Here is a 19,735-nt window from a genome sequence, read left to right as displayed (position 1 = left end):
TCTTCATTATTGAGGTAATAACTCTCACTGAACTATTTCATGTATAGAATTATTTCCTTTATTGAATTATTTACTATGATCATTTAAAAAGCTATATGGTACTAGTAGTGGTGTGCATACTGTGCTTACTGGTGGCATTTGCCAATTTCCATGGTACAAATAAGCTTTCACATGGCATTGCTGGAGAGCAGGATAGAAATGTCATGCATGGCTCCTGCAGGAAGGCATGAAACTCACACACCTCAGAGCCCACTGATTTCATATGTGTGTATGATACCAGATATCACCTCGTTACTCCCTGATACCAAATGTAACTTGGCTTATAATGAGGCTTGGGCAGGATTGTTTTGTGATGACCTTGTTATATCTACTTTTTTTGTTTTGTTTTGTTTGGGGGGCAAAACTGACAGTACTCAGGGTCTACTTCTGACTGTACTTGGAGGTCACTCCTGGCAGGAATAAGGGAATTACATGTGCTACCAAGGATTAAACTGGGGTTGGCTTCATGCAAGCCAAGTGCCTTATTTGACGCACATCTCTCTGACCCTTAATTTCTCCTTTTAACTCCTGTAGTATCAGAATTTTTTGGTGTCTCTTAATGGTCTCTTTTTTTATGATTATTATTGAAATTGAACATTGTTCTATAGTTTCTTTATATGTGTTTCTTCTGCAAATTCCTTACTCCTCTTCTTTCATCTTTCATTAGAGTGACAGTGGCCTTCTTTAACTTTGAGTCTAATATTCCTTGACTGTGCTTGACACATGTCTTTGCAATTAATTTTTATGATTTCATTATCCAGAAATTGTAACATAATGAAGACTGTCGATTGCTACTGTAAGATGACATTACTTTGTCCTCTCCCCGCCTTGCCACAAGGAATTTGTCCTGGTTTCTCCCGGAGTTTAGGCTTACCCCAGTCATACCCATCAAGGTGTTCCCGAGTCACTCCCATCCCTTTGTTTAGCTGTAATCACTTCTCTATGCTCTCTTCCCCAAAACAGTTAATCCTCGGCTTTCCCTTAATCTGACTCTGCTAATTTGTAAGGTCAGACCTTCCTAGGACACTGAATATTATAATATTGCCTTTCTCCTCTCTTTATGCTTTTTGAATAATATACTTTTAAGCAATGTCCTTTTTGTATAGACACAAGAAGACATTATTATGTTTTTGTAACTTGGGACTTAATTGGGTTCGAATATTATTCATTCCCGAGCATCTGCTTTCTACACTTAAGCCTCAGATGCCCTCAGTTCCTAGCACCCCAAAAGCAGGATCCCAGTGAGGGACAAGATGGATCCAGGGCAAGCGGTGAGTTATGTGCTATCCTGGCATCGAGATGAGCCTGGCCAAAGTGCCTAATTCTTAACTATAAGAGCTTGATCATAGACAAATGCTTTCATAATCCTAAGTAATGCGAGACTAGAACCCTGCTAAGGATAGGAAAGACTGATCTGACTTGAGCACTGTAGTCTGAGATCGAGATGGCCCCAGGAGAGCAATTCTATAAGCTTTAATGCATTTCTTATTGTGTCCATACAAAATGATTAATATTATGAATCCTTATATGTTTGCTGGATGAGGAGAGGAGAAACACACTCATGGGACTCCGCCCTTGGGTGGATCCTCCAGCTGAAAGAGAATGAGTCCTAGGAGAAGCATCCCCTGAGGGAAAGGAACCTCAACCCTAATGATGGTGACCACACCTATGTGTACACCTCAACCCCCTCATGCTGGGGGGATTTAACTAGGCTGTAAGAGTAGGTTGGAGGGCCAGATTCACGGATCCAGAGAGAGATCCAGAGCCGAGAGAAACAGAGAGAGAGAATGAAATAAACTGATCGAGCAACCAGTTTGGCCTTCTTCCTTCTGTCACCTGCCCTTGACCGACAGCACACACAGCAATTCCAGAGCACCAAACGCGGGCGGTGAGACAGAGCCACCCAGAGAGCCTGTGAGTGCACATGCCCCTTGGCATGCTTTAGTTTTTTACAGCTACTTGGCTATATTTTTATTAGTAATGTATCACTGTCATCCTGTTGTTCGTTGACTTACTCAAGCAGGCACCAGTAATGTCTCTATTCCTCCCAACCCTAAGATTTTAGCAGCCTCTCCTTGCTCATTTTTCCCAACAATTGGAGGCTTTTTGAGGGTCAGGGGAGTGAGACCTATCGTTACTGTCCTTGGCATATCGAACATGCCATGGGTAGCTTGCCAGGCTCTGCCCATGCGGGCAGGATACTCTTTCAGCTTGCCGGGATCTCTGAGAGGTATAAATGTATATATATATATATGCATATACATATATATATATATTCCTGTATAATTTGTTGCCTTCTGTCTGAACTCCAACAAATATGGTGTGGTATAAAAAACATCGGCCAGGGGAGGCCAGGGGAGAGCGCCAGGGGAGAGCCCCAGCGGCTCTCCCCAGCGGCCACCCAGGTTTGGGTGGTCAGTCCCAGGCCCTCACCCAGCTGGGGCGGCCCAGGCCATGGTTATTAGTAATTCATTATTAGTAATGAAATAAATATAATTCATCTTATTTCTATTGATTCTGATGTCGGTGGGCCCCACGGGTGACTTACGTGAAACGGGGAGGAGAAAGACTGTCACTTTCTCCTCAACCGCCTCCACCACCTGGGACCCAGGGTTACTGGGTTCTTGTCTTCGCTCGCGGAAAAGAATTTCAGGAGTAGACAAGCAGTGAAGTAACAGATTTTATTTAGAGGTTTCTGAGGGAAGGAGGAAGGGATAAGTGGAAAGGAAAAAACAGTAGGAGTAATGCGCTCAAGAGAGAACGCGGGCTTCTCCAAGGGTGGAGGAAGCTCTACACACATCCTAGCACTGTATACGAAAGCATGAAAGTACACATCTCAAGGGGGGAGATGCGGGCGACACATGTGCTTGGGCACCACATGTGCTCGGCCACATGGGCACAAGCAGCACATGGGCTCAGGCAGCATATGCGCGCACTTCCTTTGTTCAAGGTGGCCTTTATAGGGTTTCTTCAACCTGCCCCCACGTGGGGGCTTCTTCCCAGGTAAAAGTCCGTTGCTAAGGAGGTTACCAGGGAGGCTGGGTCTTCTTTAGGCTGGATCACATTTTAATCAGATTAAGGGAGAGGTCGATAGAATTCCAGGAACTTCATGGGGAGGGGTCCAACCTCCTCAGGGTCTGCTGAAGGTCTTATCAGGTCTGTTTTCTGTATCCACAAGGTGGGTCAGTCTCAGGATTCTCCTTCCCAAGAGACTTTGTTAATCTGTTTTATTGTCAAGGGCCTTTCCCTATCTACCTGCCTACATCAATTCCACAAATGCATATTATATATTCAATGTGGTTGAGATATTAGGGATATAGTCATATCTAAAGTAACATCTCTGCCCTAATGAATCTTGCACTGGAGTGGGGGGAAAATAAACAAGCAAATATTTAACAGAAGTCTGTGATGACAGAAACTAGAATGACACAGAGGAGAGTGAGAGAGTGGAATGAATACACATATTCTTCAAAAAGAGAAGATGACACTTGAACAAACTCTTGTGTAGGTAAAAGGATGACCCATCTCAATTTTCCCACAATTCAGTCTTTTTTATTTTATTTTTAAGCAATCCATCAGTTTACCTGGAATTTACTTTTGGATATGTAACATAAAAGAGGCTCTAATTATTTTTACTAATATTTATACAGCTATCTCAAATAACCTTTCCTGTGGTTCCAGAAACATTGTTGAAATCTGAGTCTCTCTCAGTTCACAGTTATGTTCTAATATGGACTCTTATGCTAGTCTGTTCTATTTTAATTGCTATTTTTTACTTTATTTTACTGAAGTTGTTCACAATAATTTATTACATTTAGTCTTCCAACACCAATGCCATCACCAGTACACCTTCCCACTGCCATATTTCGAATGTGTCCACCTGAGCCCCAACCCTGTCCCCAAGCAGGACCTAAAAATGAGCCAAAAAAGTTTCCTTGGGGGAAAGTGTGTGGAGATTGTTGTATTTTACCATGGAGCCATTAAGCCATTAACAACATGAGATTACTAATGTGTTATTAAAGTTTGAGCCCTGTGTGCTGATATATATATATATATATATATTTTTTTTTTTTTCTCCCCAAGATAGGTTGCCTTCAACCTTACACCTGATCAAATGTGGTGTGCTACTCTTGGTACATCAGTGGTATAAAGTATGAGATGTCGCACAGATGCATTTGCTCCAGGAATTCTGAAGTTTTAAATATGGTTATACAGAGGCAGTGTTTGAGTTCTGAAGCTTTTGGGCTGCCAGGGCTCTGTCGCGGTGGGGAGGTGAACTTACCTGTCCCTGTCTGGGATGCCCCAGGTGAGACAACCTGCTGCGGGGTATGGAAGAATCTCTATGGCATGTCTCTCTGTGTTGCTCTCTTCCAAGAGATTTGTTTATGAGTCTCTGGATCATGGCTGTTACTCAGCTTAAATGGCACCAGAGGCAATCCATGGGTGTGACTGCCAGGCTACTGAAAGCACAGGGAGATGGGGGAAGATCACCCATTCTCGACTCCATATGAGCCTGAAATTTCGGCCACAAGTCCTGCATACTTGAGTTTTTCATGGATACTCAGGTTTGCTCATGGATGAGACTCATCTGATGAGACCCATCTGAGCCTGTGGAGAAATAGGTCATGACCATGAGGGCAATTGAGTTCTGTGGGGTTTTTGGCTGTCAGGGCTCTGTTGGGACAAGGAGTGGAACTCACCTGGCCCCCTCTGGTTGAGTTGCCCCAGAAGAGATGACCTGCACAGGGTCTGGAGACACCTCTCTGGTGTGTGGCTCTCGATTGCTATTTTTGAACCACACTTTAAAAAAATTAACTATCCTACTGCTTCTTTAGCTTTCAAAATCATTCTTTCTAGTATCAAAATAAAATTCTATCTTCCCAATAGGTAAATTATGTCCTTACTCTTTTGATATCTAGAACAATTCTTTGTGATTAGAATAACTTCCATAAAAGGCATCCAATACACTCTTGTTAGATGAATGAATAAAGTTCAAAATCATTTCAGTGTATCCGACAACTCTTTTCTGGAGCCTTATGGTTGCTCATTCTTCTAGATTGATCATAAATAGCACAGGGTTACTGTCTTTCCCATACATGCATACTTGCTCCTTTTGTTCAGTTTTAGAATGGTCTTTCATATTTCTGTCCTTCAGCAAAAAAAATCAATGAAAATAAATGAAGAAGATGATGAAGGGAAGTAAGAGAGGAGCAGGAGTCAAGAGAATGTTAGTAATGCAGATGAGTAATATAGTCCTATACCTGAATCACAAAGTCAACAATGAAAACATGAGATCCAAACCACAACAAACAAACTTTATAATGTACCTGTCAAGGTGCCAGATTGAGGTGGGAGAGGGAATCTGGGGACACTAGTATGGGGAGTTGACAATGGTGGTGGGATTAGTGAACATCATATATATATATATATGAATATATATATGATGTATATATACACACATATATACATATATATGCACACATATATATGTATATGTATATACATTCCTGTCATTTACCACAAGGCCACTATAATTACTGCAGCTTGTTTATTCAACTAAGGAAGAGAATGGCTCCTTCAAAAATTAGGCACAGGAGGCTGGAGAGATAAAGTACAGCTGAAATCAATCCCCAGCACTCCAAATGCCAGGAATAACCCCTAAGCATCGCTGGGTGCTCCCCGAGAATAAAAACAGTCAGGCACTTCTGTATAAAATGGTATAGTTAACATTTTAACTACTTTATTTCTTTCATTTTAGTTGGGTGGCATTGAAAATCTTGATGGCCGGGTTTTAACAAGGTTGAACAGTATGATTTTCCAGTTCTTTGTTTATACCGTCTGTGCATCCATATCCCCACCAGAACCAAAAGGACAAGCGACAGCGGGGCCAGGGCAATCCCCCAGGAGAACGTGGCAGCTGTGGGAAGAAGAGAATCACATCAGGGCTTGCACATTCTCTCAATGCCCAGTAGGACAATCTGGTGCATATTTACAGAAGAGCTATGAACAGGACTTGGTGCTTCCTAATCAATGTACCTGGAACTCCAGACAGTGTATCCCTTGTACCAGGATCAAGGACATTTGAGAGTGCTAACATTCAGGCAACAGCTAGGTGGGAAAAACTTATTAGTGCTGAGAAACAACACTGCGTATAGGCAGGTGTCTGCAATTTAGTTTTGAAGTCCACTTCTTATGGGATTCTCCACTTCCCAATCTGCCACCACCATCTGTTCTGGCAGGAAAATTATATGAAACCCCAGAGTGTCTTAGAGTAATGATTCACAGACTAGACCTTTACCCTAAGATAACCTGAGCAGATATAGGGAGCTCTGCATTTCTGTGGCCAGCAAATGGCTCAAGTGAGAAACTCTGGTGGAGCAGAGACTGCAGTTAGAGAACAGATGAGTTGGGTTGGGTTGTCATTCTCTGCCCTGATCTACACAATCCCACTTTTCTGCAGCTGCCCTCCCAGGAGAGGGGATATAAGTGGTAATCCGTGTTTATTCCTTCCCTGCAGCTACACATGGCATGATGGGGTCCCTCTAGAATGATTCTGACTTTCCTGCTGCTATTAGGGTGTCAGCTAACACAATGACCACCTCTCCCTTCCTGCTCAGAAGCCTTGGTATGGTCACACCGATAAGAGGAGTATTTCCTTTTTCCTTTATCAAACGTCCTTAAATGACACCCGTTGATTTGTCTTAAGCTTTCTTTTCATTTCCTGCTGACTGATAGTTTTGACCCCCAAAGCTGCCCTAGACACCAACTCCCAGCTCACGAAGGATGACTTCAGGAGAGCGGGTCATACCTGCCCCATGAGACATAGTGGGAGATAAATGATGCTGTTTATTCAGCACGGTGAGGACACACATTTTAAAGCATTTATCACAGGAAACTTTTCATCGTTTTTCAAAAAGTCAGGTGTTCTTTCAATTCTTACCTGACTGTCATCTCCCCAAGCCATCCTTTGCTTGTAAACAACAACAATAACAAAATCAAGAGGCTTTTTTCTTTCATTAGCAAGAAATGCGAGGGACTTTCCACTTAATCATCAGGACAATGAGTAACTTTGTCTAGCAACCAAAGAACAGTGAACATTTTCTTTCCCCTTTATTGTTCCCAAATCACATACCTTCTTTAACTGTGGTACGTAGCGTCTGAAAACTCAGTGTATTGGAGACAACACATTTGAAATCCATGTTCAAATCCTCTCTTTTGACTGGGTCAAAAATGAGTGGCACTTCAATGTAGTTTTCATTATTTTCTGTGTATTCCCTGAGTGAGAAAACTTTTCTTAAACATGCTGCATTAAATACAAGCTTGTCTTTAAAATGTAGACACCCAAACAGTCTCAGAAGTGTCTATTGTGCTTAATTTGATTTTAAGATTTATAGTCTGGAGTCAGAAAGATGGTACAGTAGGTAGGGCACACATCCCTTACACATAGCTGACCTAATTTGATCCCTGACATCCCGTATTGTCCCCTGGACCCCAGCAGTAATGATCCCTGAGCAATTCTGGATGTGCCTTGGCCCCCCAAAAAAAACTGATTTATAGTTCTTCGGAGACCTGTCCACCATAGTTTATTCATTTTTAGAGACTTTCTGATATGCTCTGTCATAGGAACAACACTGAAGATGTAGGACACCATAATGGGACTCTTGTCACAAGACGTCATAAACCAGCTTCATTGGATAATGGGGAGAATATTTTTAAGGTCCTTGATGAACAAAAGAGCCATTGTATGGAATAGAAATGTCTAGTTTGGGAAAACACCATTGTATCTCTAATTAATCGGAGAGTGGGGAGTTTCCAGGACTCGATTCTCAACAGTCTCTCTTCTGCTGCAAATCTCACTCTAGAAATCAAGTTAAGAAAGGAGGGAAACAGTTCTCATTGGCAAATCTGTTATGTGTAATGTGTTAGGAGTCTGATGACAGCTCACTGCTGTCTCTCTGTGTAAATTAACATCTTTTGAAGTGAAAACACTAAACAGAATTTTCTCCATGGTGCAGACATCGGCTCCTTTAAGTAAATGGTTGGTGGAAGCCAAGTTTCAACAAGAAGTTAGCAGCAAACAATCCTGCGACCACATAAAATATTCATGCAACTAAATTGCATCCAGAAAGAATTCTTTATGGGCCTTTCAAACAAATTCCAAAATTTGGCAAGCAAATATTTAGGCTACTTTGAACGACTAAATTATACTTCGTAATCTGGAGCATGGAATGACATTTTCCCATCCTTATCCACAATTATTTCCTGTATGTAAGGTCTGGAGGTACCACTCTGAGAGTGAAAAGACATTATCCGGAGGCAAATGTTTATGAGAAAAACATTTAGTCATTTTTTAATATTAACCGCCATCAGCCAGTGTGCCACACACAGATTCCTGAGACACCTCCTCCATGGGAGGCCCTCTGACTGTGAGGCTAAAGTTTTCATCTGAAAGTGTTTCAAAAAATTTTTAAAACTTTAGTGTTCAGTTAGCAGAATAGAGAAATGCACTCGCTCCAACATATTTGTTGAAAATTATAAAAATCCTGGTCTGAGAGATAGTACAGAGGAAAGGACCTTACATGCAGTCAACCTGAGTTTGATCATGCTGTCACATATTGTTCCCCCAAGCACATCTAGGAGTGATCCCTGAGCACAGAGCTAGGAGTAAAACCATGAACACCATGGAATGTGGAGGAAAAAAGAACCTACAAAAATCAGAGATAAATGCTGAATCATCTATGAAATGCAATACTAGTATCAACTCATCAGTTCCAATGCAACTAATATAGTTCTCAGTAATGATGGAATGGTCAGCAACAACTCCACGTTTTTAATTCTGAACAGATTTCAAACACATGATCTTGAGCATGGCCTCTGTGTTCTATTGCTAGGTTCAATATGACATTGTCTCAAGAGAAGAGTCAGAAATAGCTCGAAGCTGGCAGAGTTTCCCCCACTTACTGGCGTGGGCCCTCGATGATCCGGCGTCCCGGGTAGGCCGTCTCTATATTGGTGTTGTTGGCCATCCACCACAACATGGTGGTCGACTGGACACCGGACCCAAGAAACACCTTACATGGGATCATCAGTTTGGAACCTAGTACAGGAAACAGATAATTGGCCATCAGAACCCAGCCTGGGAACTCAGGGACCCCCATGCCACATCTCCATCAGCCAGCCTAGCCACGACCTTGCCTGGACTTCTCAAACACTCCTCACTGGAGATAGAAGCTTGGTTCCCTAGGACAATTCCATTCAAGGAGAACCGGAACACAGTCTAAGGGTCTCCAGCTCCCTCAGCTGGTCCTGCTGGCAGAGGAAAACCCTGAACAAACGGTCTCTCCAAGACCACTCATCTTCTCCAGGACACTCTCAATTTAAAGACTGTTTCCTTGGGTTTCACTTATTCTAGTTACCTCAAAAAAAAAAAAAAAAGCCGAATTTAATGTGTGGGTTCTGTCTCTTCGCCCATTGCTGGTCTGATAATTCCCTTTAGAACTCTGTTCCCAGATCATATTCATTTAATATTAACCCTTGAAGAGTCATTGTTGGGGCTAGGGATGTAGTTCAGTAGCAACCACTTGCCTTAAACATGTGAGGTCCCACGTTGAACGCCCAGTCCCACCCAAGTAAAAAGCTGCTCTGTTTTCCATGAACAGTGCTCTTTACAATTAAATATTATATAGTACAGTGGGTAGGGCATTTGCCTTGCACACAGCTGACCCAGGTTCGATTCCTCCGCCCCTGTTCAAGAGCCTGGCAAGCTACCGAGAGTATCTCACCCGCACGGCAGAGCCTGACAAGCTACCTGTGGCGTACTCGATTTGCCAAAAAATGTAACAACAAGTCTCACATGGAAATGTTACCGGTGCCCACTCGAGCAAATCGATGAGCAATGGGATGACAGTGACAGTGAGAGTGGTACCATACTGGAGCCCCCTCCCCAATTGTGTTAAACTTTGTTTCTTGTTTTTTGTTTCGTTATTTTTTGAGAGATCATACCCAGCAGTGCTCAGGGCACTATAAGGGGTCCTGGGGATCAACCCAGATTGGCTGTGTGAAAGGCAAATGCCCCATCTGCTGTACTATCACTATGTACTATCACCTTGATTTCTTTGGCCAGGGTGGGGCGGGGTGGGGGGCGCGGAATACAGCCTGTTGTGTTTAGTGCTTACTTATTACTCCTGGGGTTCTCAGGGGACCATATGGGATGCTGGGAATCGAACCTGGGTCAGCTGTGTGCAAGGCAAATGCCCTACCTGCTGTGCTATTGCTCCAGCCTCAGAATGTTCACTCTTCCTCCTTCCACACCCTTGGGACCTAGAAGTATTCTCATCTGGAAGCAGCCATTCACTATGGCCTCCCCTACACACACATACACACACACACACACACACACACACACACGCGCGCGCGCAGTACTATTCTCAGGCCCTAGTGACATGCAGGGTCTAAAGCTCATGTCCAGATTTTAGCTCAGCTCCCTGGTGGCGTATTGTCCCCAACCACTGTCTGAGTGGCCCTGCAATTCCCAGCACCACGGGCATAAAAGGCAGTGTGAAGCTCACACGGGACTGCTGTCCCAGTTTCCTGAGAATATTCGGGAAGCCCCAGCCTCCTGAGTACTGCTGAGAGGATGCAGCCAAACAAATTTTAGAAAGAAAAGAAAAAAGCAAAAACTGTCTCTGACTGGTGAGTGGTGGGGCCAGCATCTCCGAACAAATGGAGATCTTGGGAAACGCTGAGTGTAGGGGAGATTTGCAAAAGTCCTAATACTTTTAAATACATTTAAATACAGGACAAGAGCCAGCTGGAATGGAGGGATACATGTGTCCTTCCTGGGAGTAAGTGTTTCCAGAAAACACAGGTTTTTGCTTTGGGTTTCTGTAGTTGGGGCTTTCATAGTGATGAGCTTGTCTCACCATGATGCCATTTCTAACAGTTGACAAAGGGAATATCTCTTGTTCAATGCCATTTCGGCCTCTCCCATGTGGTCTAGGGCTCCAGGCAGGCACACTGCAGGCAGGATTTAGGGGTAAGAAGCACAGAGTCCAGGGCAGAGTTTTGGAGTGGACAATTCCCCCATCCATTGCACGACCCTCCTTGCAGGCCTTACCCAGTGAAGCCAGTATGGTCTGGTGGGGAGAAATAATCACAGGAATCGTCTCCTCTAGCCTTTCTGGAGAAGAGAGGAGCAATGGGGAAAGAGTTAATGAGGAAAGCTTTCACTTCTGGCTGAGACTCCAGTTCCATTATTCAGCTAATTAACCGGCTTCTCTTTACATAATGAAATTCTTAGGCCTTTGTCTGCCAAAGGAAACTGGCTCTTGACAAAATCGAGCATCTTCAGCCAAAGCTTTTCCCAGAAGTGAGATTACTGGCAGCGACTGCACTACGCACGCACATTCCAGATGTTCTTTGCCCTGTGCTGAACAATTAACCCTCCCCGTCCGGGGCTTCTTGAGGGAATTTCTATAGTAGGTGATATTCATGGGCTACTTTTGACCAGACTTAAGAAAAAGACAGCAAGCCCAGAATGGGTTCACTGAAGTCAGATGCCACATCTATGAGCCGCACCTGAATTCCTAATCCATCTTCAGTTGTCCCCTTTTCCAGAGATGAACCTTGCATGGAGCCAGCTGGTGGGGTCTCGGGGCTGAGACCTGCCTTTTAGAAGCCCTCCACCCGGGGAGAAAGGTGACCGTGCCTGAAACAGTCTACTCTTCTCTTTTCTGCCTCCTGGGCCCTTTTCTGTCTATAAAATTCTGTCCCGGGCACTAGGGTTATTTCCAGATTCTGGCTATTGGGATAGTGCTCCAAGGAATATAGAAGTGCAGTGACTTTTCTGCATTGTACTTTTGGGGCCCCAGGATATATTACCCAGAGTGGTACTGCTGGGTCCTAGATAAGCTAAATTTCTAGTTTTTTGAGGAATGCCCATATTGTTTTTATAAGTCAAGATGGGGTAGGGAGGGCAGTTAGGACAGAGAAGAGACCATAATGACATAGTTGGAAATGAGCAGTCTGAACATCTGGACAAGAACTGAGTGCTGAAGGGAGGTAAAGGCACATGACATGCATGATAACCTTTCAGTTCCTGTATTGCAAACCATAATGCTCAAAAGGAAAGAGAGAGAAAAGTATCTGCCATAGAGGCAGGAATGGGGGGGAGTGGTCAGTGGCAGGAGGGACACTGGGAACATTGGTAGTGGGGAATGTACAGCAGTGAAGAGATGGATGTTGGAACAATGTATGACTGAAACCCAATCATGAACAACTTTGTAACTATGTATCTTATGGTAAGAGAGAGAAGAAAGAAAGAAAGAAAGAAAGAAAGAAAGAAAGAAAGAAAGAAAGAAAGAAAGAAAGAAAGAAAGAAAGAAAGAAAGAAAGAAAGAAAGAAAGAAAGAAAGAAAGAAAGAAAGAGAAAGAAAGAGATAAAGAAAGAGAGAAATTTGTAGAAAAAATAAATCTGCCCCTAGGCTTCCATGTGTTTGTTGCAGATGCTGCCTGACAGATGAGCTCTGGAACCAGTCAGTGAGATATTTCGTATTTCCAACAGCCCCCAAGTCTGCATGCCCAGAAACAACTCCACTCCATCACCACCTTCCCAAAGATCTGCCACAGACAAAGAAACCACTTCAGCAAATAAAAAAACTCTAAAATAAGTCTGTGCCACCCATGTGTAATGCCTGGAATGCATGTAGAGTGCCTGGTTCTGTGCCCACTGGGGAGCTGCAGGGGCGGGAAACAACTTGACATGAATGCTGCTAAACCATGGCCTGTAGTGGCAGTCTGGCATGGTAGGTAGTACAGCCCATGGACAGGTGTCTCTTGGGGTGACCTACAGCTCTTCCTTCTCCTGCGGTCACAGGGTAGACTCAGGAGCAGAGTGGTACATGGTGCAGGAGGCCCGCAAATCCACGGGATTCTACACTTTCACCAGACTCATTCAGCACAGAGTACAGACCCCCATAACTAAGGAGCCTGGAACTCAGTTGCCAGCAGGTAACCAGGGTGATGCCATGGTTGCCTGCCCAGAACCATTCTTGTGTATAATAGAATGAGCACAATATGGATGGTACGTGAGCAGTAATGCATGGATGCTCCGTGGGTGCCACACGCTGTGACCACCACGAGCTGCTGAGCACCACAGGGACGTCCCAGACAATGTGAGCACCACATGCTATGTGAGCTGCCCGCCCCCTAGTGTTCCCACGCGGCAACACAGAAAAAAAGACTCCATGCTCCATCAGATATCCAGTGGGGAAACGAGAAGCTGATTGGCATGAACTCACGAATGACTGGAAAAATATATACACATATAATAGATGTGTGTCCAGCCAGGAGAGACGGTTTTCCCTGCAAGAAAAACAGAATCTCTGGATACTCTGTGAGAAAAGATAATTTTCTAAGCCTTGACATAATATATAAAATTTCCGAGGCTTTTGAAGTCTCCAGTTCCATTATTTAGTCTATACTGAGAATGTCACATTTTCCAGAACAGTATCCTGAGCTTAAAGACTGAGTTTAAAGCTTACAATGGGCCTCATGTAGGGCTATAGAATAGTTGACATGTTTGAAATGCTAACCAATGCTCTACATTATTTTCAGATAGAACTCATTTAAACCAATGTGTGCACAGACCACTTGAAATAATGGTTACAAAAGCAACTAGACACATCTTGGAAAGGGCCTGAAAGAGCAATTCCACAGTGCTCTCTGACTGAAATGCCTTAAAAAAAAAAAGCCCAGTCCCTTAAAATGACAGATAGAGCTAGGACAGCTGTGCTGGGCAGGGCCTACCAACTGGATTCTCAGAAGGGACCTCTCCTTCCAAGAATCAGGCTGAGTGAAATGAGTCACAGGAAGAGGGACAGATGCAGAATTATTATACTTATAGGTGGGATATTAAAAAACATAATATAAAACTAATACCCAAGGACTGTAGAAATAAGGGTCAGGAGAATTGGTTCATAGTTGCAAGCTGGCCACAAGTGGGGCTGGGATGGGGGGAAGTGCAGTTAGGACAGAAAGAGTCACTGTAGCACTGTCATCCCATTGTTCATCGATTTGCTCGAGTGGGCACCAGTAACGTGTCCATTGTGAGACTTGTTGTTACTGTTTTTGGCATATTGATTACACCACGGGGAGCTTGCCAGGCTCTGCTGTGTGGGCAAGATACTCTCAGTAGAGGGGCGTGCAAGACAAACTTGCCCTACTTGCTGTGCTATTGCTCCAGAAGGGACCATTATGACAATGATGGTTGGAAGTGATCACTCTGGACAGAACTGAGTGCTGGAAAAGGGTAAAGTGATATGCATGAAGTGTGATAACTTTCCAGTATCTGTATTGCAAACAAAAACCACAATGCCTAAAAGGAGAGAGAGAGAGAGAGAGAGAGAGAGAGAGAGAGAGAGAGAGAGAGAGAGGACTGCCATATAGGCAGTCTCTGGGGGACTTGGAGGGTGGTGGGGTGGAAGGGAAACTGGGAACACTGGTGGTGGAAAGTGTACCCTGCTAAAGAGATGGGTGTCAAAAGGAGAGAGAGAACAAAAGGGAATGCCCTGCCACAGAGGTGGAGTGTGGTGGGGGGGATGGGGTGGGAGGGTGGGAGGGATAATGGGAACATTGGTAGAGGTGATTGGGCACTGGTGGAGGGATATAAACAAAATGCAAACATGAAAGTTCATAAGTTTGTAACTGTAACTCATGGTGAGTCACTAATAAAAGTAAATAAATAAATAAAAATAAAGCGATGGGTGTTAGAACATGGTATAATTGACACCCAATCATGAACAATTTTGTAACTGTGTTTCTCATGGTGAATCAATAAAAAAGGAAAAACAAAAACAATCAAAACAATGGGACATCTCCAGGAAATCTCCACTTGGCTCCCTCTACTGGTATGTTTTAGCCTCAGCCATGGGATCTCCATAACATGTTCCTACTAACAATTAACTTCCTGTCTTCAAGTACCATTATTAAGCTATCTTATTAACCTGTCTTTAAAAGAGCTGATCCTTTTTTTTTTCTTCGTACAAAAGAAATTCAAGGAATTCTAAGGGGGTGGTAATTTGTTTTTTTGCATGCTTGTTGGACAGAGAAGACAACAAGAAGAGACTCACTATTGACGCGCAGCTCGATGATCCTGGTGATGTTGTAGTGAACACCTTGGTGAATAAATGCCATGCTACAGGTATAATAGCCCGCATCCTCCGCAGACACATTAAGTATGAGTAAGCGAGTGGTTCCTCTCACACTTACAAACTTCTTGTCTTCATCCAAAAGGACAGAACCCTTGGGGTAAGATTTTATTTTGTCTATTTAAAGTTACACTGAAAATGAATTTGCACATCAAAATCTATGAATAGCACCATTTATTACCAACGTTGAATTTGTAACAAAAGATTTGCTCTGATGGGTACTTTGGATATATTTTCTTTTTGTGTGGTTGATTGATGGCATTTTTGTGGGGCACACCCCTGGTGATGCTGAGGCCCATTTGGTACCAGAAGTTGAGCCCAGGATCTCACAAGCTGGGCATATGCGCCATCACCCAAGTCACCTTCTTGTGACTTAAACTCTGTTTTGAGAGAAGAAATTTGCTAACATTAAAAAAAAATTTTTTTTAATTGCTAGGTATGTTTAACCACAGTGTTTAAAGAACATTTGTTGAGCACTGTGGGGAGAGAAATAAGGAACTTCTCTTTGCCAAAGTAGGTCATTCAAAACACAAATATAGGCAAGGCCTGACATCATCTGGGTTTCAGGGCACACCCAGAGAACTGTTATCTTAGAGATTGAGGGGAAAAGATGCAAGGAAAATAAAACTCAGCATAGAAATGATGCCATACTTTCTCTATGCACAGAAGGGAACGTGGATTCTGGAGAACCACTCTTGAGAGCAAGCTGGCCAATAAGAGAGAAGAAGCTGAGATTGAAGAAAACACCCCAATAAGCACAAAATGTTCTCAGAAGCACCTCCTTCCAAACCATGGTGATTCAAAGCTCACAATCGTCAAATACAATCTCGGGTCATTTTAAAAACTCACTCTGAACGGGAACACAGAGGTAACTGGAAATGGTTAGCAGTGTGACTCAGCAAGTGTTATTATTTTCTTAGTTACAAGAGATTTTACTGTTGCTAATGTGTGGTATCAAGTAGTGGAAGCAACCAGCAGGACCCAAGATGATAACTGGCTCCAGGCCTGCCTGCAAGTTGTGAAGCTCTTGTGAGTATCATGGTTGTGACCTGGCTGCCCGGGTTCAAGCTCTAAGTTCACATTCTGGGCAAGTCACTTACATTTCCATCTCAGTTGTCTCCTCTGTAAAATCAAACCTATACTCCCTGCTTGCTCAGTGATTCCCTTAAAAAAGGAACAACTACCTCTACTACAAACTACAACACCCAAAAAGATCGAGAACAAAAGGGAATGCCCTGCCGCAGTGGCAGGGGGGATGGTGGGGGAGGGGGGTGGGGGTGGTGAAAGGGATACTGGGATCATTGGTGGAGGAGAATGGGCACTGGTGGAGGGATGGGTAAATGATCACTGTATGAGTGAGATGCAAACACAAAAGTTCCTAAGTTTGTAACTGTACATCACAGTGATTCACTAATAAAAAATAAAAAAATATTTTTAAAAAAGGAACAACTATTATTAAGAACCTCTAGTCTATTGACTTGATCAAGCACCGTGTAGACATCAAATGCTGTTTCAGGAGCTCCAACCACAATACCCATGACGTCTCCAAACAACTCCAGGAAGCTTTACCACCAGGCAGAGAAAACCCACTGGCAAGGGGAACAACTTGCCTGGAGCTGCATAAAGCATCAGCTCAGAGACTGTACTCTGGCCCCCGGTGGTTCAACTTCAAAGCCTGTCATCTTCCCTCCATAGGCCAAACCTCCTGCTGCCAACCTTCCACTCTCCCTGAGACCTGAAGGAGCTTATTCTATTATTGAGCAGATGAGTTGGGTGTTTTTTTTTCCCCTACTTTTAGAAACTCATTAAAGTCTTTATATTAAGTTGACACCCTATCTTTTCTTGTATTATAGTATCAGTCAACATGTTAACCTATTTTTGACTGACAAATCCCATTTGACCATGATCAAGCAACTACACATTTTCTTTCCTTTTCTTTTTGGTGTTGGTGGTACACTCAGTGATATTCAGAAGCTTCGCTGGGGACCACATAAGGATCCCAGACACTCAGCATGTGCTCCAGTCATTAAATCACATCTTTGATCCCTGACTGGACTCTGTTGGTTGTTCTCTGCACAGTGGCACAGAGACGCTGTCCCAAGACTATAGAACCCCCACCATCATTCCCAGGCTCTTGCAAACCTTCTGCGAGACTGTGTGCAAGCAGAGAAATAGCTCAACCATCCACAACCCAGTAAAACTACTTACGGACATGGATATTTGAGTTTTATGCCATCTTTAAACGTCATGAAACATTTTTAATTTTTTTTCTCTTTCCACATAAGGAAGTAGAAGCCCCCCTCAGTTGGCAAGCTCTGAAAAGCCAGGTGGCCACAGGGTTTGCCCCTGGCTGTGACCCGCCTATACCTGGCCTACACAGGTGTACTGATGGAGGTATTTATCCAGCCAGATGAGGGAGAAAATAGTTGCTCCCACCTGCTCCTGTAGCCAAAAATGTATTTGGCTGTGCTAAAGAAAATTTTGTTAGTGTCTATAGAAAGTGTTAAACAGGTGGTTCCTTTAACTTTACACTTTACAGACAAATAACACCTAGTTTTGTCAAGTGTTACTTATTTTACACTGTCGTCTCAAATCACTATTCTGAAGACACTCCCAAATTCCTATAGCATTAACATCATAGTTCTTTTAAAAAAATAATAATGACTTATCTTTTAAAAAACTGAAATATGAAGGCATGGGGTGATAATACAGTGGGTAGAGTGCCTGCCTTGCATGTGGCCAACCAGGTTCCATCCCCAGCACCCATTATGGTACCCTTAGCATACCCAGGAGTGATTCCTGAGTGCAGAATCAGGAGTAAAACCTGAGTACCACTGGGTGTGACCCAAAACAACCCCCCCCAAAAAACCCTTAAATATGAAAGTAAATGTGTTATCCTTCAAAATGAACAATTTATATCTTTCCTATGGCCAGTAAAACACATTTCACTGAAATTGCAAGTGTACCTTGTACCACTGAATATTCAAGTCGGTTTTGTCCTGGGTGAATTCACTGAGCTCAGGGCAGAACAGCAGCCCTGAGGTTGACAAGGTGAGGATCTGCGGGTACGACATGAAAGGCAGGGAAGCATCTGTCTTCTCAAACACCCTCAACTCCACGGACATCTCGTTGCAGTGAGAGGCATTTCTGATTGGGACGGCAAGACAAAGTAAAAGTCAATCGAAATGAAAGGAAGAATGACACATTCTGCCTCCTGCTCTTTTTTTTTGAGGTGTTCTGGCTCACTTTACCATTTTGAACAGACAGAAATAGCACTACAAGGTACTTGTGTAGAAATGGTGAGGATTTTCCCCAGCGTGTCCTCCACAAATTGATTTCAACACCATCAAGGGCAATTTCAAAAATCTCCCCCCAGGGTGTAGGATCCTGGAGCACAGTTCCCACATACTTCCGCTCAGCTTCCAGGTCAAGAAAACGTATTCAAGTGGGGAAACTGTTTCCTAAGAGCCACCACTTCTGTGCACAAAGATTCCCTTCACTTGTCTTGGGACTCATTTATTCACCGAATTTTTATTTTAGACAACCTCTAAAAGATAGTATGACACCCATGAGGGGATTTTTGCTCCACTGAATGAGAGGCAGCAGCCCTGTAAGTCTGTGTGTTTGTTAGCATAGGAAGGTATCAGCCTAGCTATAATATTAATTTTGCAATTCTATCAAAGAACTAGAATTAAGGAAAAGACAGAGATATAAAACATTTCTAGAAACATGACGGAATTAGAGGGAAGAATAGAGAATATAGAGTAGAAAAATATGAAAATACAAACATTTGTTAAGTTCCTGACAACCTAATAAAGACATAACCTCAAATAAAAAGAGAATGTGTATTCCTAGGTGCTTAAGGCATGAAGAAAAGAACTTGTACAGCAAAATGTAAAACAACTTATTTGCAAAGAAGGAACAAAATGGGGGGGGATGTGTGAAAGAAATGTGATAAAAGACTGCCCGAAATAAAAGGAATTAATTTGAATATATAAAGGCAGTATCTATGTACTAATTCATATCTGGTTGAAAAAAAAAAGAAGGTGAAAAATATTTGGGGCACCAGAATGCAGAAACTATCACTTTGAAATATGCAGGATCTCACTGTAAGTTGAAGCAATAGAAACAAGGCCGTGTCTAGGGAATAACATAGCCCTGAACACAGTCATCCCAAGACAGACTTGCAGTGATGAGGAGCAGATTCCGACGAGCAACTGGGTGTCTGAGAAATTCTGTTCATTCCCTGATATTATGAGTTATTAACATGTTGACCATTTCTAGATGTGGAAGATTAGGCATGCAGAAATGAAGTAACTTCCTATGGTTGAATAGCTACTTAGAGGTTTAGCCAAGGTTGGAAATCCACATAGCTAGGAACTTATGGACATGATGAGAGGCACAAAGCTATTCCAGTGTTGGCCTGGTAATTCCCTTGCATTTCATGAAGTCTGAAGGAGCAGTGGGGATCACACTTCCTTCCCTATGTC

The 19,735-nt window shown here is 43.1% G+C and overlaps 1 protein-coding gene across 1 annotated transcript in view; it reads right to left on the bottom strand.

The window, feature by feature from the left end:
- Positions 1-5,774: 5,774 nt before the first annotated feature.
- Positions 5,775-19,735, bottom strand: part of IL1R2 (interleukin 1 receptor type 2) — a 36,612-nt gene continuing 22,651 nt past the window's right edge. The window contains exons 4-9 of the mRNA XM_012934845.2: positions 18,212-18,392; positions 15,168-15,339; positions 11,156-11,218; positions 9,001-9,136; positions 7,172-7,314; positions 5,775-5,956 (exon numbers count right to left, since the gene is read on the bottom strand). Coding sequence (XP_012790299.2) covers positions 5,775-5,956; positions 7,172-7,314; positions 9,001-9,136; positions 11,156-11,218; positions 15,168-15,339; positions 18,212-18,392 — 877 coding nt within the window. The remainder of the gene's footprint in view (positions 5,957-7,171; positions 7,315-9,000; positions 9,137-11,155; positions 11,219-15,167; positions 15,340-18,211; positions 18,393-19,735) is intronic.

The sequence above is a fragment of the Sorex araneus genome, chromosome X, assembly GCF_027595985.1.
Source record: "Sorex araneus isolate mSorAra2 chromosome X, mSorAra2.pri, whole genome shotgun sequence".
Taxonomy (NCBI): Eukaryota; Metazoa; Chordata; class Mammalia; order Eulipotyphla; family Soricidae; genus Sorex; species Sorex araneus.
This window is presented reverse-complemented; position numbering and strand designations above follow the sequence as displayed.